Here is a 24,861-nt window from a genome sequence, read left to right as displayed (position 1 = left end):
TTAAAATACACTTCTAGTTGTGGGATAACCATCCAGAGAAACTGCAGGCACCAGCATAAGTCTATTTGTTAAAGAAACGTACAGGGTTACCTACATCAGTAGTCAGGTGTTTTCTCCGAGGACCCTCCTCTCCGTCTGGGTCTCCATCCTCCCTTCAGCCTGTTACTGTCTTTCATGCAGCCTGGAGGTTGTCACTTGTCCTTTGAAAGTAATTTCCTGAGACCTTTTGGCACTGTGAGACTTGGGGGCTCCCACAGTTCACCCCTTGTCGCCACCCAGGAGCCCCTAGGCGGTGCATCTCTGTGTAGCATGGAAACGCAGCCATTTTCCTTTTTAAAGTCACACAAGGCCCAACCTCAGGTGGTCGGGTTTGGGTTTTTTTTTTTTTTAAAGTCATCACCTACTTGCACAGGGTGGCGCCCCTCACAAGTCCCCCCAATCTGAAGTATTTTCATAACTTTCGTTTGTCTGTGGACTTCAGTTTGCGATTATTTCCATCAGGTGGGGCAAGACGACTTCCGCAGCCAAGAAGCCGCAAAGCCAAATGAAAACTGCAAGGGCGGAAAGCCCGGAAGCTCAACCCTAGTCAGCACCGGCCACCAGCACCACCACCAAGCCGAGCTGATGCCTCCTTAGCCTCCCTAGCTGTCCTCTCCGAGGCCTGTGTGCGCTCTGCGAGCCCAGGCGTCTAGGACACACGGACAGGCCGCCTCATTGGGCGCTCTGCTCGAAGCACCGCCTCCCCTTCCTGACTGACGTTCTCTACACCAATAGCACTGCAGGGGCGGGCCACGTGGCTCTGTGCCAATCGGAAGCGGTCCAGTCTGTGCACTACCTCCCCCGAGCTTGCTGGGCGCACTCTGGGCTCCGTGGCAAACCGCGCGTGCATAAGAAGGGCGCCCCCCACTCCCCCGCCACGCTATGCAGCTCCCGGAGAACACCACCACGCGCGGCCCGCTGGCCCAAGTGGTAGGTATGACAGGGCCCCTCCCTCTCGTCCTTTCTGCAGCTTTTTCTCCTTTCCCGACTGGGCAGTCATCTTGTCCCGGGCGCGCAGCCGCTAGGATCTTTTCGGGACCACTCCCCGGGGTTCAGGAACCTCAGCTTGGAGGGCTCCCATCACTCCCTGTTTGGAGGTAGATGTAGGTACAGATGGCACACCTGCATGAGCTCCTACGTACACTGGGCTGCACACCTCCCTGCCCAGCACTCTAGTACCCCACAGCCCCAGCCCTGGCTCCAGCATGCCAACACCTGCCCCACATACCCAGCTGGTGGGATAGATGCCAGGGGCCAGGACACACTGTAGACATGGTTCACAGCCTCAGCGCCTAGCGCATTGTATTTTTCATGCCAGTCTTACTGAAATTGGGAACTGGTAAATCGAGGCCTATCCATTCAAAACCTTACATTATATCATTTTTATGTTGTTAGGTTTGTAACACTATCTGGCCTGCAACACTGTAGCTGGAGAGGACCTGGAAACCCTCCAGCATCTGTGTCCCAGTTGTAACAAATACTAGTCACTCACTCTTCTTTATTTTACATCTTGTAGGTCTTGAGAAAATTAAAAATATTATTTTCCAGCCTGGCCTGGTGGCGCAAGCCTTTAATCCCTGCACTCTGGAGGCAGAGACAGGTGGATGTCTGTGAGTTCGAAGCCAGCCTAGTCTACAGAGTGAAGCCAGACACAGAAAAGCCAAAAAGTTTAAATTAATGTTTATTTCGTTTACAAATTAAGTCCAGAGGACTAGGCTATAACTCCTGACATGCATGTGCAAGGCCCTGGGTTCAATCCCCAGAAGCTCAAATAAATAATGAATTAAAAAGTCTTTAAGCAACACTTTAAGAGCAAGCACAACAGGATAGGATGCCACTTTATGGACCATCAGCTCTTCAAAGAGCATCTCATTTGTAAAGAACTTGGTAGAGTGTGTCTTCAACACTCATTTATAAACTTTTTATAACCATGTTCAGATTCAGTAATTTAAAGTTCTTATATATAGATGTTAGCTTTAGTGATCTATGTAGATATTATCCACATTGTATGTAGGCCTTGTATGTAGAGATTAGCTACTGTCTATGTTATATCTTGCCTGTGTTACATATATGTAATGTGTACATACATGTGTTGTATGTTCACACCTGGCTGCTCTTTACTGCTTACTGTGTTACATAAAATTCAGGCAGTTCCCATGACGACTATTCTTTTTGCTACTAAGTTTCAGTGTTTTTATTCCACGCCACTTGAGAAACCTTTGCCCTTACGAGACTCCCTGAGACAGTGCTGGTGCCTGGCTTCACGTGTAGAGCAGAGATTAAGGGCCTGTACGTGCCCTGGCGGTCCAGCTCGGCTCTTTGATGAGCTGTGATGACCTCTGTGAAGGGGCCACTCTGTTGGAGTCTGGGTCTCATGCGCAGGGGCTGTGTTTAACCAGAGTAATGATGCTTCAGCCCAGTAATGAAGATCATGAGTTCACCATTGACCTAGGGCCATTTGGATGCTTTTCAGGGGTTTCCCCCTCTCAACAGTGTGTAGAGGGGAGTCAGGATAGATGGGTCAGTGGGCAAAGGCACGTCCCACTGAGCTTGGAAACCTTCATTCCCCAGGCTCATGTGTGCACATGTAATAACAGATAAATAAATGGAATAATGTTTTAAAACCATCAAGAACTGAAGGGGGGAACCTAAGACCTATTAAATGTTATGGACCGAGTGAATGTCAGGAGCTTAGGAGGAGTAGACATCTTTGGTTTGTTGGGCATGGTTCTAGGCCTTTGGAGGCCAGGCCCTCGGAGGCCAGGCCCTCATTTTGTGGGATAAACATCTCATGGCTGCTGAAGGGAGGGCAGTTCCCCATGGCTGTTTGCTAACACGTTTCTCTGAATTCTAGTCTATTATCCTCCCCGTGCACAATGCTGAAGAGTGGTTGGATGAGTGCTTGAGGTCTGTTTTACAACAGGACTTTGAAGGCACCATGGAGCTCTCAGTTTTCAATGATGCCAGCAAGGTATTTATGGGCCAGCTGTTGGGTGAGTTGGTGTTTTACAAACCACATGTGAGGGAGTTTTCCTGACCTGTTGTGCCACACTTGCAGGACAAGTCTAGGACCATCATTGAAAAATGGAAGGTGAAACTGGAAGATTCTGGCATCTCCGTAGTCATTGGCGGCCATGACTCCCCTTCTCCCAGAGGAGGTAACTTAAACTGTAATCATGATTTCTTACCAACCTACAGACTTAAATCTTTTCAGACTGTTACAGTCTGGAGAAAGGTGTCCTGGCGATCCTCAGGTCTGGTGATTAGGACTGTTGCCCACTGAGAACCAAGCAGGCCTCAGTTTCTCTCCTTCCCCCACACCCCTCAGCCTGACCTTGGAACTCACAGAGGTCTGTCTGCCTCTTCCCCGCTGTCTCCCATCCAGCCAGTTTCTCGTTTATTGGTAAAGATGTATTGTCTCGGTGCTTAAGTCTGCAACCAATTTGTAACTGTAGCCTAGTCCACGTGTACGTCTTAGGAGGCGTGGCCTTGAGAGGGTGGACCCTCATGAATGGAAATGGGGTTGGTGCTTTACAGAAGAGGCCCCAAAGAGTCCTGTACAGAGGGACAGTAACCGCAGAGGATCCTGAAGCAGCCTTCACCAGATGCCGAATCTGCTAGTGCGTTGGATGTATGGCTTTCTCTTAAGGGCAAGGGTTGCTCTGGTCCAAGGCCATTGCTGACGTAGTTCATGTCTACAGACTTGTCAGTTCAATGCAACTGCAGTATGTACACTTGTAACTAACTTAATTCCGTAAGCACAGCTTTACCAATACTCATCTATTGTAACATCAGTGCTTTATTCTTCATTACAGAATAATTCCATTGTACAGATGAACTATATTTTGTTTATCCATTTCATTAGCTGATGGGCATTTAGAACTTTCCATTTTTTTTGTAAATTCTTGTCAGTGGTGTCAATATAAATATCTGTGTGCAAGTTTTTGTTTGAACACTGATTTTTCAACCAGTATATGAGCATTGTTTTTCAACTCTATTGAGCATATGCCTTATAATTTTAGATTTATCAGCTTGAAGAACTGCCGTGCTGTTAATCTCAGTGAGAATACTTTACATTTTCCAGTGGTTCAGGTTACTCATATCCTGACTGCCACTTGTTATTTCCTTTTATAATTACTATTATAGCCATTCTACTGAGTCTGAGGTGTTTCATTGTGGGTCTGTTTGCATTTCCAAGTCGTTAATGATGTTGAGCCCATGGGCGCCCTGGCTGTGTGTATCTTTGGGGGAGTTCTGTTCACTTGGGTAGTTTGTCTCCTCATTGCTGAGCTATAGACATATACAGAGAGAGCTATAGCATTATTAGATGTATAATTTACATAATTTTCTTACATTCTTTGCCTTATCTTTTTAGTCTCTTGTGGTAGTTATCTTTTATGCACAAATACTTAGAGCTGATTGTAAAAGTAACTTCTATTCTCTGTGCTCATTTGTTGTCTGGGAGGCTCACTGCCTCCTTCTGCTAACCTAGGCCTAGAATGTTTTCAGCCTGAGACTTACTGCTGAATAAGCTCACCCACCCTTTCTTGTTCTTTCTGAGCTCTGGGCTGGCTGTTCAACTTAGCTGTTCTGGCTCAAACTCCTCTCCCAGCTGCCTTATTAATCTGGTTTCTCTCTTGGCCCAGAATTGCTCTGCTTGACCTCAAACTAACCTAGCAATCTGCTCTAATCTTCTGGCTTCTTCTCATTTTCTGGCTTGTTCCGTCTTCACCTGGGTTCTCTCTCTGCAACCTATCTCTGTATTACTGTTCTGGTAAAAACTCGTGGGTAGCTGCCCTTTCCTCTCTCTTCTCTTGATAGTTGGGTGTATCCTATTCTGTCAAATCTTCTCTGATTCGTCACCTTTTCTGCCACTCAATTAGACATCACTTTCAAACAAGGATGCTTCCTTTTACAAACTAACTTTACCTTTGTTTGGGATTAAAGGCGTGTTTGTATTCCAGCCAGAAAACACAGACCTAGAAGATCTTTGGCTATGATCTCTTGCCAGAGCAGCCATGCTCTGAATTAACACCCCTCTGCAGTTGATACCGTAGATATTTTTATTTTTATTTTTATTATTTTCATGACAGGGTCTCTCTGTGTTGCCTTGGCTGTCCTGGACTCACTTTGTAGACCAGGCTGGCCTCGAACTCACAGAGATCCACCAGCCTCTGCCTCCCAAGTGCTGGGATTAAAGGCGTGCGCCACCACGCCCGGCCTTGATACCGTAGATTTTACAGCTTTGATTAATTCCTTTATAAACAATAATACTTTTTTTTTCTTTTTGAAGATAGTGTCATGTATTATCAGAGTTAGAGGTAGTCTTCCTTCTGATTGGTGTGCGTGTGTGCGTGTGTTTGTGTGTGTGCGTGCGCACGTGTGCATGCACACCTTGTAGCCCAGGCAATGGTGGCCTTAAACACATGATCCTTCATCCACCATGCCCAGCTCCTGATTTGGATTTTGTCTTTTTCTTGTTTAAGTCTCTGGTTAAATTTTCTAATAATGTGTCGAAGTATTAAACATCAATATCCCGACCTTAGGGGAAAGCTTACATTTCTCACTGTTGAATATGAGACTAGTAAGTGCTGTTTATCCAACTAAGGACGTCCTCTTGTATTGCTTTGCTGGGTTATTATTTCATTTTTAATCACTACAGGCATGGATGGGGTAGATTTTGTCAAGTGATTTTTTTTTAAATTAATTTCAGAAACTAATTTTTTTCCTTCATTGTATTAGATTATGTGTTATACTGATATCCAATGTCAAACTGTTTGCATTATTTGGGTAAGTCCCTCTCAGCCATGCTGTGTAATCTTTCTAGTGGGCTGCTGGATTCACTTTGTTGGTATCAGGGGTGTGTGTGTGTGTGGGGGTGGTTGTGTGGTGTGTGTGGGTGTGTGGTGTGGGGGTGGTGTATATGTTGTGTGGGGGTGGTTGTGTGTATGTGTGGGGGTGGTTGTGTGTGTGTGTGTTGTGGTGTGTGTGTGTGGGGTGTGGTTGTGTGTGTGTGGTGTGTGTGTGTGTGTGTGTGTGTGTGTGTGTGTGTGTGTGTGTTTGGCATCATTCTCCACCTTATTTTTTGAGACAAAGTCTCTGACTAAGCCTGGTGTGCACTGATTGGCCGAGGCAGTTGGCAAATGTTCTTCCTGTCTGTGATTCCCCGCAGCTGAGATTATCAGCAGGTAACGCCCTGCTTGGCTTTCTTTGTGGATGCTGGAGATAGAAATTTTCTCATGGTTGTATGGCATGCGTTCTACTAACTGAGCCATTTCCCCATCTTTTTAAAAGACTTTTTAAAACATGCTTTCACTTTGTAGCTCTGGGTGGCCTAGAACCTGCTATGCAGATCAGGCTAGCCTAAACTTACAGTCACATGCCACTGCCTCCCAATTTCTGGGGCTAAAGGCGTAAGCCACTACACTTGGCTTTTATTAAGAATTTTTGCGTGTGTGTTCATAAGGGATGTTGTTGTATGGTGTCCAGTTCTTTTTTTTTTTTTTTTAAGCTTTATTTAATTATTTATACATATTCTGCCTGCATGTGAGCCAGCAGGCCAGAAGAGGGCACCAGATCTCATTGTAGATGGTTGTGAGCCACCATGTGGTTACTGGGAATTAAACTCAGGACCTTTGGAAGAACAGACAGGGCTCTTAACCTCTGAGCCACCTTTCCAGCCCCCTCCAGTTCTTACACTGTTTCACGCAGGCTCCTGCTGTGTAGCCCTCTGAGCCCTCATCAAGGCTGGCAGGGATGCAACTCACTCCTGGATTCAGTGGTTTGAGTACTCTTCTGTCTAGCTATGTAGGCTACTTTGTTACTTCAGTTACTCTGTGGCGCTCTGACTGTAATTGTTACTTTTTTGATTGATGGATCCTTTTATCAGTATAATCATGTTGGGTTTTGTTTATTTGTTTACTTGCTTTTCAAAATAATTTAGGAATAAAATCCTTCTTGTCTGGTATTTGCAAAACCACCCAGATTTGTTTGTGATTAGTACACAGGATGTTTTTACATGTGACCTTTCAGCTTATGTGTGCCTCTGGATCTCTTACAACATTTAGGGAAGTCATTTTTTAATTTATTATTTTGTTTTGAGGCAGGGTCTTACTATGTAACTTAGACTGGCCTTGACTCCCTGGGATTTTTTTTTTTTTTTGGCCTGAGTTTCTCCAAATGCTGAGATTGTAGATGTAAGCTGGCTTAGATGAGTCATTAAGAAAGATTTGATTTGCCTTAGCCAGGTGGTGGTGGCAGCGGCAGTGTACAGCTTTTTTTTTTTTTTTTAAGATTTATTTATTTGTTATTATGTATACAGTGCTCTGCCTGCATGTACACCTACAGGCCAGAGGAGGGCATCAGATCACATTCTAGATGGTTGTAAGCCACCATATGGTTGCTGGGAATTGAACTCATGACCTCTGGCAGAGCAGTCAGTGCTCTTAACCGCTGAGCCATCTCTCCAGCCCCTGGCAGTGTACAGCTTTAATCCAAGCACTCCGGAGGCAGAAGCAGGCTGATCTCTGTGAGTCTGAGGCCACTCTGGTGTACAGAGTGAATTCTAGGACACCTGGGGCTATGTAGAGAAAACCCTGTCTCAAAAAACCCAAAATAAATAAAAAAGAATAATAAAAAAAATTGTTCTGTGGCCATTTACCTTTTAGTCAGAGAGTTTAATCCGTTTAAATGTCTTATCTCTTATTTTTGTTCTTCAGTCCTGTAATTCTGATTTTTGGGGGGTGTTGGCTTGTTCCTTAGTGTTCTGTTAGAGCCCCGTCTTGTCTCCTTCCTGTGCGTTTGTAATTAGTTACTGTAAGGACTACAGCAATCATCTTCAGTTTATCATTAATTCAAGCTGAATTAATATCATTTTAGCTTCAGTTCTGAACTCCTTAATTTGATGTTACAAAAATTACATTCTCGTCTTGTGTCCATAGAGGTACATCTATAACCTGTGCCTATTGACAAAGATTACCTTGTCTGGCATATCATCTCTTAAATCATATTGTAAATATATACATATCAAAATAAGACAGTGCTATCTTTTATATTTGCCTATGCCACAGCTTTATCAGTACTGCTCACATTTTTGGCTTCAAGTTCCTGTTTAGCCCCAGGATTCCCTCTGTACCCATGGGCAGCTCATAAGCTCTCTCAACGTTTGTTTATTTGGAAATTTCTTGATTCCTTCATTTTCAAAGGATATTTTTGTTTTGTTTTGTTTTTGTTTTTATTTTTATTTTTTTGAGACAAAGTCTCTCTATGTAATAGCCTTGGCTGTCCTGGATTCACTTTATAGACCAGGCTGGCCTCAAACTCACAGAGATCCCCCTGCCTGTGCCTCCCGAGTGCTGGGATTAAAGGCGTGTGCCACCACCACCCAGCTAAATGATAATTTTAAAACGACGGTAATTTCTTGTTTATAAGTTATTTTATTATTTTACGTGTATGAGTGTTGGGTCTGAATGTATGTTTGGGCATCTTGTGCATGCCTGGTACCCTCAGAGGCCACAAGAGGGCATCAGATTCCTCAGACTTGGAGTTTCTGACGATCGTCAGCCAGCATACGTGTGCTGGGAATGGAACCCAGCACAACTGGAAGAATGGGCGGTGCTTGTAATACCTTAGCCATCTCTTCAACCCCAACAGCTGTAATTTCTACAGGCTATAATATTAGTAATACATTGCTTATGTCTTCTGCTGTTGCCAGTGTGTGAGTGTGGAGGGGCAGGGGCAGGGAGAAGGGTTTTCAGTCCAGTGTGCATGCCGTAAGGTTCCTTCACTAGATTCCTCCAGTTCCTCCGTGGCCCTAGACTTGGCGAGGGCTCCAGCAGCAGCAGGAACAGCAGTGAAGGCAGCAGCCTCAAATGCAGATAGATCAGCCCAGAAGTGACCTTTCCAGAAAGTGGAAAGATAATACTCCGTCTCCACAGACAAAGCAGGATCTGCCTGTACCCACTGAGGATAGAACATGGCACTGAGGCCACAGTCAGCTAAATGCCTTCCCAGAGACGCAAGGATGCAGTTTCTTCTGTAATAGCGATCACTTTGCGATTGCTGACATTGTTAAGCATCTGTTGTTTGATCGGCCCAAAGGGGAAGATACTCAGCAGCACAATTTTGTCTCTGTCCTTATCAGCTGCACAGCACTTACCTTTCAGAAGGTTCTCCGGAGATTTAGGCTAGTGTTGTTACACCTGAGGCCTGGAGGAAGGAGGTTTCTGTGTTCTAGGCTGCCACAATAACTTACGTGGGGCAGTGGTGCCAGGGCAGGTGGCAGCTGGCATCTTACTGGCCATCAGCGTGTTCTTCGTCTCATTGAGGCCTTTTTCGCTGGTCAACACAAAGCCCAAATCCCCCCATCAATGAGGCAACTGTCTGTCAAGAGCAGAGTTATTGTCCAGCTGCCACTGGGCGTCATGCTGGTCTTGGGCATCAGCACCACAGCCTTCCTTCCCTTGGAGAAACATGCATGTGGTTGGAGCCCACATTTTCTGCCCAACGGTGGAGCACTTTGGCTGACGTTCCAACGGTTGGGTGACCCTAAGGAAGTAGCTGCACTTCCAGGTTGCCCAGCCAGCCTTCCCTGGGAGTGATGGCAGCGCGTCAGAGGTTGCCATGCAGAGGTTAAAAGATTATGTTACTGTATTGAGTATACCTAGCCAGATAATTGCATTTGACCTTTTACATGGATTCTGGGTGATCAGACCTTCATGCCAAGGCACCTCCGTCCCAACTTGGCTCCCCTAAGTCAGTTAGTAGAAGAAAGGTGAAAAGCCATGTTTTCACATTATCTTTTTGTTTTTTCTTTTTTTTTTTAATTTTAATTTTATTAATTTATTCAGATTACAACTGAATTGTTATCCCATCACTTGTGTCCTCCCGTTCCTCCCTCCCTCCCTCCCACTTTCACCCTATTCCCCTCCCCGGTCTAAGACCGAGGGGGACCTTCTCCCCCACTATATGGCCATAGGCTATCAAGTCTCATCTTGGTAGCCTGCTTATTCTTTCTCTGAGTGCCACCAGGCCTCCCCACCAAGGGGAGGTGGTCAACTATGGAGCACCAGAGTTCATGTCAGAGTCAGTCCTCGCTCTCCACATAACTGTAGAGAATGTCCTGTCCATTGGGTAGATCAGAATAGGTTGTTTTTGTTTTTTCGAGACAAGGTTTCTTTGTGTTATCTTGCCTGTCCTGGACTCGCTTTGTAGACCAGGCTGGCCTCGAACTCACAGCAATCCGCCTGACTCTGCCTCCCGGAGTGCTGGGATTAAAGGCGTGAGCCACCATGCCTGGCCACGTTATTTTTTATAGTTATGTGTTCAGCCTTCACTGGTGCTCTGATTTTTGGGTGGATTGAGGTCTTGTCAGTCTTTTCAGCCTAAAGAAATTGAGTAGCTTTCTAAAGCTGATGTCCTATGAATAGATTTTCCCAACATTAGTTTATCTGGGAATGCCTATATCTCTCTTTTACTTTTAGTTGGAGCCTCTTGGGTGAAGGTGTCTTCTTGTGTGATGCATTCTCCAGGCCCCCTCATTTCTGATAAGCAATGGTTAGCCATCGACAGACTGCCCAGATTTAGTGAATCCAATAGATGTTCTTTCTTTCTTTTTTTTTTTTTTTTTTTTGGTTTTTTCGAGACAGGGTTTCTCTGTGTAGCCTTGGCTGTCCTGGTCTCACTTTGTAGACCAGGCTGGCCTCGAACTCACAGCGATCCGCCTACCTCTGCCTCCCAAGTGCTGGGATTAAAGGTGTGCGCCACCACGCCTGGCTGTTCTTTCAATATATATTCATCCTATCTGTTCTGCTTTTCCCTAGAACCCTGACTAATACACCCTGTAAGTGACAAGTCATTTCCTCCTTGTAACTATGGAGAGTTTATTCATGTCTTTTAACATTTTTTTCCTATGTTGTTGTTGGGTTTTTTTTTGAGACAGGGTCTCTCTGTGTAGCCTTGGCTGTCCTAGACTCACTTTGTAGACCAGGCTGGCCTCGAACTCGCAGTGATCCGCCTGCCTCTGCCTCCCGAGTACTGGGATTAAAGGCATGCACTAAGTAGCAAAATCTTCATTTATTTTCAAGTTTCCAAATTCTGTCAGTGTCAGTGTAGTCTTGAGTCTACTACTCAAAGTCAACTTCTGTTACTATATTTTGCCGCTTTAGGACTTTTATTTGGTTCTTTATTCCTAATTCTTTATTGTTGTTGATGCTGTTTTGAAAAATATGACATTGTTACAGCTTTATTTCTCTTATCATGGCTTTCTTTGCACTTATGTATCTGTAATGATTACTCTGACTTGTCTGGCTGTTCTGACCGGAAGTTTCTGCTGCTTGCCCTTTGACCTGCATGTAGAGCATGCTTTCCTGTTACTTCTCATGTCTTCTGTTTTCTGCTGGAAAATGACAGTATAGATAACAGGCATCTGGTTGCTGCTGATATTGATCACTTGCTTGGTGATGCTCCTCAGAGGCAAGTTACCTGGGATGGCAGTGGTTTGGCTGGATCGTGGACTTCTTTCTTTTTCTACCAGCTCAGGTAACTGCTGGTTGCTCTTTTTTTTATGACACCACGGTGCATAAATTGCTGCAGAGTCTAATCCAGTCAGATTTAGGCCCCTTTGAGGGGGTAGTTCCCGAGGTTGGAGTTTTCAGTGGTAAATCTGTTAGGCTCCTGTCCTCATCACCTGCAGTGTCTTAGGGCACCTAGGCCTGGGTGTCACCACATTGTGACTTGTGAGGTCTGTACCTTCATGGTCTGTGCTCTGCTCTGCCTAATTCTCCTGGGTCATTGCGGTGCTTTGATAGGAATGGCCCCTATAGGCTCATATATTTGAATGCTTGGTCGTTAGGGAGTGGCGCTGCTTGAGTGGGATTAGGAGGTGTGGCCCCGTTAAAGGACGTGTGTCACTAGGGGTCAGTTTTGTGGTTTCAAAAGTGCAAGCCAGACCCAGTGCCCCTCTCTTGCTGCTCCCTGCGGATCCAGATGTAGAACTCGCTGCTGTCTTGTCTGCCTGATGCCGCCATTGCTTTTCTAAGAGTCGCCGTAGTCATGGTGTCTCTTCAAAGCAAAAGAGCCCGGACCAAGGCAGCCATGTAGTCCAGTCACAGTTCTGTGCTGCAGATGAGATAATAGAAGCCTGGCCTACAGAGTGAGTTCCAAGACAGCCAGGGCTACACAGGGATATACCCTGTCCTGGAAAACCAAAACAAAACGGAAAAGAAAAGAAAAGAAAGAAGGAAGACAAAATATGCCAGATCTTACGGAGACATGTTCTCAGTTGAGGTTCCTTCCTCTCAGACAACTCTAGCTTGTGTCAAGCTGACATGAATCTAGCCAGCACAGTCTTTAGATAACTGTAGCTTGTGCCAAGCTGACATGAATCTAGCCAGCACACACTTATCCTGACCCAGCTACCTGGTATGAGCTAAGTCCCAGGTGAGCTGGCTGAGGAGAGCTGGGAGCTCCCATCCGCTTCTCAGACCCCTGGAATGAAGGCTCCGTCTTGGCAGTAATGTCTCAGTGATCCACCTGCCTCTGCTTCCCAAATACTGGGATTAAAGGTGTGAGCCACTACCGCTGGGCCTGTAGTGATTAATTAATGATTGACGAAGGAGGGACCAGACCAATCTGTTGTGAGTGGTGCTGTTCTTGGGCTGGTGTGTTCTCTAAGAAAGCAGGCTGAGTAAGCGTAAGCAGCACCCCTCCATGGCCTCTGCATGAGCTCCTGCCTCAAGGCTACAGCTCTGCTTGAGTTTTCTGTTCCAGCTTCCTTCAGTGATGGACTGTGATGTGGAAGTGTAAGCCACATAAACCCTTTCCTCATCATAGTAACAGTAACCCTGACTGAGGCAGAAGCTGGTACCAGGATAATGGGGTATTGCTGTGACAGGCCTGGCCACTTTGTTATTGGAAGGATTTGGACTAGAAAAGCTATTAAGTATTGCGAGCTCAGTGCGCTGTTCTGTGGGAGCTTGGAGGTGAGAACGTTGAGAACAAACAGCGGACGGAGGCCTGGCTTGTGGCGTTTCAGAGGGACGCAAAGACTCTACTGGGCGTTTTGTGTGAAGAATCTGGTGTCTGGTTAGTTTGAGCTTGATCGACAATGAACCAAAACAATAAAATTAAAACTTCGCTTTGCTGGGGCAATGGGTGTTGGTCAGTTGGAGCCGAAGGATCAGCTGTGGTTAAGAGAACAGCATCACTGAGATGAAACCTGGGAAGTGGTTGCTCAGGGTCTGCACACAGAGGCCTTGTAAGAGTTACCCAGGTGGTACTGGTTTCGAAGGCATGAAGGGGTCGTGGAGAGCAGCTGAGTTTTGACAATATATGTCAAGGCTGGAGCCCCTGAAGAGAGCCCAGGAGAGCCTGTTGGTGAAGGTGCAGCCAGTCGCAGCAACAGACGCCAGCATTTTGGAGATGCGCAACCAAGCTGCGAGTGCTGCAGAGGGCAGGGCCAGAGAAGTGACCCAAGGTGACTGGACTGCCATCTTGTTACTCAGTTTACACAGTTCAGACTCTTGGGGTGGGTTGACCGACTTTATTGATTTACTGCCTCCTCTATATCTTGCTGGAGTTTCACACATAATTTTAGACTTTCTACATAGATGGTTTACCCCTGATTAGATATTATACTTTTGTTTATTTATTTTTCTAATTTTTACTTTTGTATTTGTGCTTGTTGTGAGAAGTCTAGAAGGATGATGCGAGTGACGTTCATGACGGCAGAGTCCTGAGCGCTTCTGACTTGGTGGAGAGGGTAAGGGCTCACTTGGTAGCCAGCTAGAGGCTGGGATGTGAGACAGCCGTGCTGCGCTTTGACTTGTCCCGCCCTGTTTCCCCTCCTCCCGAAGATGGTGGCCTACCAGACCAAAAACAAACAAACAAACAAACACAAACCTATTTCTCCTGGAGCTTCTGTTGTTACAGTGCAGTTACATTGCTGAAGCTCGTTAAGGGTCTGTTCTCCGTAACTCCTGTGCCACTTGCTTTTCCAGTGGGTGGTTTGGGCTGATAGACTTCCTGGAGGTGGTATTGTAACCATGGGCTCACAGCACCACGTGCTGGTGCAGAAGGAGCTGCGCTTGGGGGGGGTAGGGGGGCAGGGGAAATCCCCTGGGGGGAGCGGGTCCCCTGAACATTACAACCTCACAGAGCTGTGAACCATCTTGTCTCCACAGGAGCACTTACTCTGTCCACACATTGTTTTCTCTTTATTTCCCCTTGAAAATGTTTTCTTCTCACATATTCCCTTTCAGTTTTCTGGAGCTACTGCTTAAAATAATCTTTGTGGCAGGGACATATAGACGGTAAAGTATTTAAAATTCCTACTTGTCTGTAATGCCTTCTTAAGTCCTATTTAGTTTGTCTGGGCAAAGAATTCTATGGTAAAAATAGTTCTTCTCACAAGTAAAGGCTCACCTCATTTCCTTCTAGTGTAGCATTCTGATACACTGTTATTTTAAAGGTATATTCTTTGAAAGACACTTTAAAAGATAGTTAATACTTAGGCTTTGAAATTTTTGATATTGGATCAAGGTTTTTGTTTGTCTTTCCTTTAGTTTTCAAGGTTAAATGATTTGCCATATAGTCTTTCTCCTCACGGTGATGAGTCAGAGACTTCACAGTCTTAGACTTGAAGAGAGTGCGCCTCGTATAGTGCTTAAGATTAGAAAAGGGTTAGGTCAGGTTACTCTTAGTGACAGATGGATCCTTTTTGGCTAGGAGTTCTTTTTAATAAAAAATAAAAAATTAAAAATTTAAACACCTATTTAATTTATAGTGTGAGTGGGTGTGAGTACCAGAGGATAGCTTGTGGGGTTGTTGGCAAGCACTTTTTTGCTCACTCAGCCTTCTCACCAGCCCTGCACTTTTACTATTGTAGAGCCGGTAAGTTACTTGCCAAGACATGGCTACTTTGTATCCAGGATTGGCAGCATTTGAAACCAACTGTGATATATTGCAAGTGGTAAAGTATCCCAGGTGCTCTGAGATTAAATTAGGGTTGAAAGCCACTGCTCTGAAATTTCAGGAGTAGCATCCTGTCTTAGTCAGGGTTCTGTTTCAAAGATAAACATCATTAGCAAAAGCATGTTGGGGAGGAAAGAGTTTATTTCACCTTACAAGGTAATAATCCATCATTGAGGGAGTCAGGGCAGGAGCTCAAGGTAGGAACCTAGAGGCAGGAATTGAAGCAGAGACGGAGGAGAAACCCTGCCTACCTGTCTGTCCCTCCCGGCTCACTCAGCTTGCTTTCTTATCTATCTCACTACCACGTGACCAAGCTTGATGTCACCTACAGTGGGCTACGTCAGTCATCGGCCAAGAAAGTGCCCCCCCAGGCCAGTGTGATAGAGCCATTTTTCTCAGTTGAGGCTCCCTTTTCTCAGATCACTCTTGCATCAAGTTGAGTGTCAAGCTGGCACATACACCCTGTTCCAATTTTTGACAATACTGGGTCTCCGTGTCTTAAGGACCTTGAGCCACTCTTAGATACGAACATTTCTATTAGTTCTCAATAAATGTACTTTGTCTGCTTTCTGAAAGTAGCTTACACTTCCTGCTGTGCTGATCTTACTGCCCTTTGTGGTCTCCTGCTAACATTTAGTTTATTGTGTGTTTGAAGTTCTGGGTAAAGTACAGGGTAGATGTTGGACGCTGAGGTCGGCACTCTTGGGCTGCTAGGACTGGGCTGAGCCTGGTCCGTCAAGACGAGCCCTAAAATATCACCTCGTGAGTGCTGCTTGAGGAAGCAGAGCAGCAGGCACAATGCTTAATACGGAATTTAAATAAAGCCGCTTTCTAGGGCTGAAGAGATGGCTCCGTCAGTAAAGCGTTTGCCTGACAAGTGTGAAGACTCAAGTTTAATTCCCAGAACTTGTGTCAAAAAAAAGCTGGACGTGGTGGCATATTTAGAGAAAAGCCGATCCCTGGGGCAGCCAGCTGAGCCTGCTTAGTGAGATTCAGGCTCAGAGAGACCTTGTCTCACGGAAGAAGATGGACAGTCGGGGTGGTGCTCCGGGTGGTGCTCCTGGTGGTGCTCCGTTGCCACAGCGTTCTCTCCACTCAGCTTCATCTGGAAAATGGTGATATTTCCTGGAAGTTATTTTCCTAGTTTTAGTATCTTTAGATTGAAATAGAAAATCATGCATGGGTTACTATAGAATGTGGGTTTCAACATCGGAAACACGAATTGTTGTTGGAACTAAATGTTCTCTGATATTTTCAGTTAAGAGGGATTTTTGCAGTTTCTGTCATTGAATGAAAAGGGCATTTTGATAACTGATGGTTTTGGTTTTGGTTTTTGTCTCCACTTTAGAAATAGATTTTTGTCCTTCTTAAAACCTGAGCTGCTTGTCCTGAGTCACATCATGTCTGTTAGGAGGACGTTGTAAAACCAAGGACCCAGGTGGAGTGCTGGGAAATGGCTTCACCTCATTGTCCGTGGGAAGAGAAGGAGGATTCACGGCAGCCCTGGGTGGCATAGCTGGTTCTCCAGAAAGACCTGTTTTTCTGTAATATATTTAGTAGGTCATGCTACCTTAGTCATGAGATAAGATAAATTTAAACGTCCTGTTTTCGGGAATGCCAGGTTATTTGCAGTGGGTTAGGACTCATTTTTTAAAATAACATATTCCTATAACCACAGAAGTGCACTTGGTCATGCATGTGGCTTCTTGCCAAAGGCAGAGTGAACCATAGCCTGCTGCTCCTCTCCAGGAGCGAGGAATGCTCGCATCTCCACAGCGCTAGGTTTTTCCTGTGGGAACCATGGCAACCAACCACCCTCACAAAGGGACTGGCCTCCCCAAACATGGAGCCCCCACACAAACATTTGACTTTCTTCAAGGCAATAATATTAGAGCAAATTCCTTGTCTTTGCCAAACACAAGATTCATTGTGAGAAACTTCTAGCATCCTCAGTGAGCTAGAGCTGCCTTCATTGTACAGACTGGAGGGCGCAGTTTCTCTCTTAAAATCTGACTTTCCACAAGCAACTTTTGTAACAGGATTCTGTTAATTTTAGTTGCTTTTTCAGAATGTTCTTGTTTTTATTGTTGAGGCTCTCAGGAGGTATCTGTTCGGCATGTGTGCCTTGCTCTGCAGGGGTGGCTGGGCCTGCCTTGCTCTGCAGGGGTGGCTGAGGTTTCCTGATGGTTGCAAATCTATCTCAGTGTAGGAAGCATCACATCACCTTTCTTGGTTGTTTCCTCCTGGGTCCATTGCTAACAGGTTTGGACTGGACAAATTCTTGACATGAATGTTGGAAATTAAACGGCTACTTCATATGAACCCTGCTGCTCTGGGTTGGATCTTAGGGGAAGTTTCCCGTGTCTTGTGTCTTGCTTTTAGCATTGTTCCCTCTGCCCTGGTGTGTGTGTGTGTGTGTGTGTGTGTGTGTGTCCCCGTGTGTCCTTTCTTATAGCAGAAGTGTCATAGTTGGCTGAACACACATTTGCCTGACAACTTTCTTCAGCTTGTCTTAACTTCAAATACCAAAGAGATTTATTGTTTCAACCCTGTACACATTTTGCTTTGTGTGACTTTGCACAGTGGCATCGAGACTGTAACCATCTGGTTAATGTGATTCGGGTGTTGGTGTCTCTTTCCTAGGAACAGAGCTCATTTCCTTAAAGCCCATGAGTGCCCTCTTCTGCACTGAACACCTTCCAGTGCGTCTGCCTTTGGCACTTCTGCTGAGTTTGTGCCACTTTTTGCACTGTGCTCCGAGTCTCCCAGCCTCTGCAACTCTCCCGTCCATAGGGCAGAGTTAGCCCTCTTAGCCCACCAGTCTGTCCCTCCAGGCGTGGTTTGTCCTTCCGTCTTAAACTCGTCTGCACCCAAGTTACCGGGTGCTGTCAGTGCTCTGCCCTGCACTGTTGCATTTTCTGTTCATGTCGATTACAGCGTGGGTCTCTCATTGACTCTCTTTGTGGTGATTTTTGCCTTTTAAATTCTTTTTCTTTTTCAGCACATTCATTTAGTTGTCACTATGGGGTTTTTTGTTTGTTTGCTTGTTTTTTTTTTGGGTGTGTGTGTGTTTTTGTTTTGCAACTGAGTTTGTAATATCTTTGAAGGAAACAATTAAAAAAAAATCAATATCTATCCCCTGGGGATGACAGTCCCTGAAGCCCAGGCCAAGGTGGTTTCTCCATCCAGGACAACCACTTTCCCAGCTCTCTAGCCCAGAAGAGTTCTGTGTCCCGCACAGTCTCTTCTTCTTTGGGTCTGATCCCTCCCTCAATACTGTGGCAAGGGTTGCCTCCACTGCTGTGTGAGGCCCTGGGCTGTTCACTGTCAAGTGAGCTGTTTTTTGTTTGTTTGTTTTCCTAGTACACGTATAGGCAGCCCCGGCTCTGGGCTACATAAAGTTCTCTTGGGTCTGTACTGAGCATGCTCAGTACATAGGCATGTAGTGACCTGGGTTGGGTGTGCACACACTCGGATGTGGCGGATGTTGGCAGTCCCCTCACAGGGACGCAGTGCTCAGCTAGCCATCCATGAGGTATTCAGATTGAGGCGTTTACCAACCAGTCTCACATAAGTAAGCTTTGTGCTTCTTCCATGTAAGCAGAGTTGTACACTTCTCTCAGGGATATTTTACTTTTATTCCAATATTGCTCCAGATGCCTGTCATGACTTATCTTTGGCATCTCTGACGTCATCATTGAACGTGGGCTTTGCTTTCTGTTTCCTTCTTATCATGCCTCAAGCTGTGGTGGTAGTGCCAAACGACCCTGAGATTTATGCTGTATGTATTTGAATTCTAAAAAAGCCGTTTTCTCTTTTTCTAACAGTTGGATATTCTAAAAACCAAGCAATTGCGCAGAGCACAGGGTCTTACCTTTGCTTTTTGGATTCAGTAAGTAGCTCTTTGTCTTGTTTATAGTGGTTTTTTGGTATCTATTGACCAAATAATGATTTTGAATTTCAGTAGGTTCTTAAAAATAAGTTTTTAGATGTGTTATGATGAATCTCCAAAGTCAAGTTTAATAGGCTGTTGCACTTAATTAAGCCATAGCACCCAGTTAACAATAAATAAGGACATATTAAATGTAAAACAGGACCACAGAGAATACAAACCTTAAAATAAGCAGAGTACTAGCATATATATGCTTCCAGGGTCAAGAAATAGAAGAAGTTCATGGCAATTAGAGCAACACACGGAGCAGATTTGAAGGGAACGGTGAGGAGTTTACAGATAGGCACAGGTGGACTTATACAGAGATTCAGATCAAAGTTATGTTAAAACTGTAATTTTTAGTCCTGCCAATTAAGTTAGCAAGATACAAAGCAACTTAAGTGTTCTTAAAATGCAGATAGTATTCCAGACTGTGAGTTGGTACCACACTGACAGTGTGATTGTGCGTTTAATTCAAGAACCTCAAACGCTTGTTTCCTCGACTCCTGATTTTCACCCTGTGGTAGTCTGTGGGATGATTTGTGTGCAGATGGGCCTTATGTTGTTTATTATGACAGAAGGTAGAAACTGGTTACTGTGGTGGCCGAGTGCTGGTGAAGACCACCAGCAGACCGAGACCTGTCCCTTTTATGAGGGACCCTTAGGGGAGGACACTGGGTTGTAGCAGAGGAGCAGAGACTGTACACAAACTGTGCTGTCCTTAGAAGCACTCATAGAATAAAGAAAGCAAAGTCTGTCTTAAAAATTACAGCATCCATGCATAAATTACATCATAGGTTGGGCCTCTGGCTTCTTAGAGACATGCGCAACCAGGGCCCATGCAACGCGGGCCGTTGGCTTATGCAGCTGTACAAGTTATGTCTGTTTCCAGTTGACTGTTCCGAGTACATGGAGGTGCAATGATGCGCAGACCAGGAGATGGAGCCTCCCTTCCATGCAAGAGACAGGAGGAGAACTGACCCACAGGGTGGCCTTGGGAGGGCTGCTGACATTTTGAAGTCAGAGTTCTGTATAATGTCATTTCTGTATTTACACCGCACGTTTGTGTCAGTAACTTACTGAAGACAGATGTTGCCAGCTGGATGAGGAACTGCCTCTGTCACATACCATGTGTGATTTTTGTATTTGACCTATCGGCTTTAGCGTGAGGTTAGCCATGTAGGGCCCAGGGCAGGGATCTGGCGGAGGAGGGTCTGTGTGGGCAGCTGCTCTGCTGTGCTTCGCCCTGAGTTTTGGCTCCACCTTCAGGTACTAGCTGTTCCCCTGCCCTGAGAACAGCTGAGAACAAGCTGTTCACGCTGAGCCCCTGTGTAGCTGCCTCTGGAAGTTCATGGGAGACGTGGGAATGGAAGAAGAACTGGGACCCGAGGCTTGTATCTCTCTCCTGTCTCTTTGGTTACTTTTCTCTCTTATAGCAAGCTCTCTGCAGGGAACTACAAAACTTCATGTGAGTGTACCTATAATTTAGGTGGACTTATGCTGTTTTAAAAATGGAAGGTACTCTGCCAAATTATAAGTTTGTTTTTCTTTTAATGGTGCTAAAGTACATCATAGTAAACAAACCTTCCTCCATTAAAATGAGGCCCCATCTCTGCAAGCTCTCACACTTCTTACCGTGCTAACCTGGGACCCTTTGACACACGGGCATGAGGGAGGCCCCCCAGATCCAAGGTGAAGCACCCAGAACATGCCATTTGTTCTCAGAGGTGACTTGATGGGCTGTTGGTAAGGGTGACACTGGCCACCAAAAACCAGACATAGAGTAGAAGCGTAGAGCTTTCGGCCCCAGCTGCCAGGGAGGGGACCAGGGCTGGAGATTTGCTCAGTAAATCATACCTGCCTGGTGAAGCCTCTGTGATCTCTGTAGGCAGAGGAGCTCAGAAAGCTCTTGTGTAGACATGTGAAATCCCAAAGGGTAGTGCACTCCAGCCCCTTGGACCTCACTGTAGCTGCCTCACCATCTGGCTGTTCACTTGTGTCCTTTCCAGTCAACTGGAAATGGAGTTTGTTGTGTTTTTTTTTTTTTTCCCCTGTGCACCTGTCAGGCGATTTCTTGGGAACTCCCCACCTATAGCCAGGTACCATGGTATCTGAACAGGGCATGTTCCTGAAGGGTATGAGCCCATAGCCGGGAATCCATTCTACTATACAGAGAGTATAAGGATTGCATTGGATGCTAAGGCCTAGCGGAGGTCTGCAGGTTTGCAGGACTGCAGAGACACAGGGCTGGAGACAGATTTCCATCCTCTTCAAGGTCTTTTGAAACAAACTGAGAGGGTTGAAGTAAGACCACAAGATTATGACTGATTATACTGAAAGGGAGAAATCACAGCACACATGTGATCCCCTCCAGTCTGTTGCTATCTAGGAGTTTGGGGAGTGGGCGGAGTTCGAGAGGGAGAGGGGGGTGAATGTTAGAGAGCTTCTGGTTCACGAGATACTCACTGGGCCAGGACATCTTGCTTGGCTCACAGAATAGCAATGGATTGTCATTTGTATTTGCTGTGCCACCCAGTGGCATATGATGGCTGTCCATCTGGTGTGCTGGCGTTCTGTGGCGTCTGTCTGTCACAGAGATTTATTTGGGATCCTCAAAGAAGGACAACAGGTGTTGGAGTTAGATAGGGCATTTGCAGAGCAACTCAGCCACATGAGGAGGGGAACTGAGTTTCAAACAGACTTCACTTACTGTCTAAGGCTCCAGCTAGTCAGGGCCTGGCAGCATTGATGGTAAAGGGACAGCCCCACAGATCAGAGTATTGTGGGTTAAGAAGCCTTTGGCATATGAAAATCACTGGACACTGCTTTTCAGAACAGGCTCAGGAAGTGGCTGGGTTCAGTTCGCAGGGAGACCCGACCAGGAAGTTTCTCCCTAAGCTTTCCACATCTCATCCAAAGCCAGACACAGGAAGACTTAAAACAAGATGAGTGTGTTCTCCGGGGCAGGCACATTTTACTATGGTCTTCATTTGTCAGCGTTCCCCCAAGGCCTCTCTGCACCTGTGATCTCAAGGGTACCTCGCTCAGAGAGACTTCACTTATTCTCCTCAGTTCTCTTGACTAGCAGCCTTTCGCCAGATATTTTTTTTATGTCAGAATGGGATAGCATTTCATTCTTAGTTAATGCTTTTTTTTTTAAAGGTTTATTTATTTATTACATATACAGAGTTTTGCCTGTAGGCCAGAAGAGGGCACCAGATGTTGCTGTAGGTGGTTGTGAGCCACCATGTTGTTGCTGGGAACTGAACTTAGGACCTTTGGAAAAGCAGACAGTGCTCTTATCATTGAGCCATCTCTACAGCCCAATGCTCTTTTTTTTTAATTGGGGGGGCAGTGAGAGAGGGTGTGTGTGTGTGTGAGAGAGAGTGTATGAGTGTGTGTGAGTGTGTGTGTGTGAGAGTGTGTGTATGTGTGTGTGTGTGTGTGTGTGAGAGAGAGAGAGAGAGAGAGAGAGAGAGAGAGAGAGAGAGAGTGAGTGTGTGTGTGTGTGTGTGTGTGTGTGTGTGTGTGTGTGTGTGTGTATAGGACGTTGGGTCCGGAGGAGCTGGAGTTGCTCCAGGTGGTTGCGGTCCATTTGATAGCTTGGTGCTGGGAGCTTAACTCCAGGTTTGGGGGAAGCAGGATGTGCTCATGGCTGCCTCTCTGGCCTCGATGCTCTTTCTGTGATGGTTCCAGCTTCTTTTCTCACCGTCATTCCACAGTGATGATTCCCTGTTCATAACTGTGGAATTTCAGCCCCCTGGGGATTTTATGCATAGCCAGGGATGCCATTGTGTATAGAATGTTTTAATCTGCTTCTCGGGTAAGGAGAAAGCTCCAGGTAACACTCCTTGGCGTGAGCCCCGAGATGAGTGTGTTGATGCTGACATCATCTTGCATTTTTGGCCTGTTAGCCCCTGTGCTTCACATTTCAGATGCCAGCTCATTGCTGCTAACGCATCAAAGCAGCCTGCACCGACGGAGCAGGAGCCGGTCGGTCAGCTTGGCTTCACCTTCTCCTGCGGTAACAGTTCCTGGCTTGTTATCAAAGTTCTCCCTTGATTTCACTTACAAAAAGGACCTTTTGTTCTCTAGTCTCTCAGCCACTTTCTTCTCTTTCTGGTGGTCTCAGAAAAACAAAGCTTGTTTGTGTTATTACTCACCGAGCTCTGTAAGGTAGCGCTTGCTCCTCTGTTCTCTCGTCGGAGTGAGTGTCTGTTCACCACATCTTCCTCAGCCATTTGGCCAACGACTATATTAGTTCCTTTTGTTCTCTCTTTGCTCTTATTTGTAGTTGCTGACTCTCAACAGCAGAAGTGGTAGAAATCACATCTGAATATTCCTTGGGCTCCTGAAAACAATACTGAGCATTTGGGCTTTTTGCACAGATTGCTGAACTGTAGAGTTGGAGTCTTGCTTAATTCCATGTGTGTTAGTCAGAACCCAGAGAAGCTGAACAGGAGGTAGGGGTGGGTGGACGGTGGTCTCAGTCCACTTATAAAAACGCTAATCTCTCCCAGATCCACCTTCACAGATACAGGCATCAGTCAAATTAACACATACAGTTATCACATGCCCAGCCTTTGCTAACCTGGCGTGCATACACGTCTCCTTCAGTAACGCTCTGGGCCCAGCGGAGTTAGGTGCAGTTGTGACACACCATGTGTCACGTGCTGTAGCTGCCTGTACCTGAGCAGAGAAAGTCTCTTCCTCAAAGAGCCACAGTCCTCAAGCGATGTTGAGTCTTCTGATACCCAAACACTGAAGCAGAGGAATAAGAGAGGAAAGAAAACAAAGACGTTTGCTTGATGTATTTGTAACAAAGTAAGGTGCAGTGTATTAAACTTTGATAGCCTCAATTCTGTGACTGGTCACATGGTCATGTATAACTGCTCTCAAAGGCCACTTGGTGGTGAATCCACCCACAGCGGCTTAGAATGGTACTCACATACTTAAATTCAAACCCTAGGGAAATTTACCACATTATTTCATAAAAGTACACATAATGAAAACTAAAGAAAAGTGAGGACATTTGGCCCTGAAAGCCCAAACTTGAGGTCCCTTTGAGCAGAAGGTGGCTGGAGGCAGCGTCATGGCAGATGCACGAGGCATTGGCAGTGGACACTTCATCATTCTCTATCTCACCATCCTTTACTGAGCACCACAGTGGAGCTGGCTCTTTATTCTGGAAAAGGTCTGCACCGTTTGTCTTCCCACCTGAATTACGTCGTTTTACTTGCAGAGCATGGTAATCCCAAGACTAAGCACTCCTGCATGTGACTCTTCCTAGGCCCCTTATGGCAGAGTCATCTGGGTGCCCCAGTATTGTGGGTCGGCCACCTGTCACACACCATAACTCCTTTACTTATCTGTTTATTTATGATCATCAGGAGCCCAAAGTGGCAGGTGGCCCCTTAATTTCTGGTCCATTCATTGTACATTATTTCAGAAGTATTTTCCCTGTCACCTACTCCCACATCCCTTTAAGTACTTAAATCTTTGTTGATTATTTATCCACTGGAAATGCCTTATTTTACTCTGAAATGAAACATTCCTAAGGAAAATGCACAAAACCTTGCATTGAGGAACATACATACGGAGCTGCCTGTTGCCAGCACCTCAGGGATCTGCCCTGATGCTGCTTCCAGCAACTTCCTGCTCATAGTGACCTCAGTTTGGGCTCCTAGGGCTGTACTTTCCTCACTCTTCTGTATTGTTCTCAATATGTGTGTGTTTATTAAATAATGCAGTTAGTATTTCTAGGGTTTGAATTCAGATACGTGAAGTGTCTGCTTTTGTCCCGGATTGACTGATCTAGCACCTGTGAGTGCATCCACCACCGAGTGGATTCAAAGCAGAAATGTATATAATTTGTTTTGCTGATACTTGCTGATTTGAATGTTCCATGACTGGAGAGTACT

General features: G+C 45.7%; 1 protein-coding gene across 5 annotated transcripts in view; it reads left to right on the top strand.

Annotated features, from left to right (window-relative positions):
* The first annotated feature begins 835 nt into the window (after nt 1-835).
* B3GNTL1 (UDP-GlcNAc:betaGal beta-1,3-N-acetylglucosaminyltransferase like 1) overlaps nt 836-24,861 on the top strand; it is a 65,045-nt gene continuing 41,019 nt past the window's right edge. For 2 of the 5 annotated variants that reach the window (XM_084750270.1, XM_084750269.1), the window contains exons 1-4: nt 836-969; nt 2,894-3,010; nt 3,098-3,197; nt 18,837-18,901. In XM_084750270.1, coding sequence (XP_084606396.1) covers nt 922-969; nt 2,894-3,010; nt 3,098-3,197; nt 18,837-18,901 — 330 coding nt within the window. In that variant the 5' untranslated portion in view covers nt 836-921. Of the gene's footprint in view, nt 974-2,893; nt 3,011-3,097; nt 3,198-16,073; nt 16,125-18,836; nt 18,902-24,861 lie in introns of those variants that run through there. The other 3 variants (XM_084750271.1, XM_084750272.1, XM_084750273.1) reach the window with 3 other exon arrangements.

The sequence above is a fragment of the Acomys minous genome, assembly GCF_964271855.1.
Source record: "Acomys minous genome assembly, chromosome: 12".
NCBI lineage: Eukaryota > Metazoa > Chordata > Mammalia > Rodentia > Muridae > Acomys > Acomys minous.
This window is presented reverse-complemented; position numbering and strand designations above follow the sequence as displayed.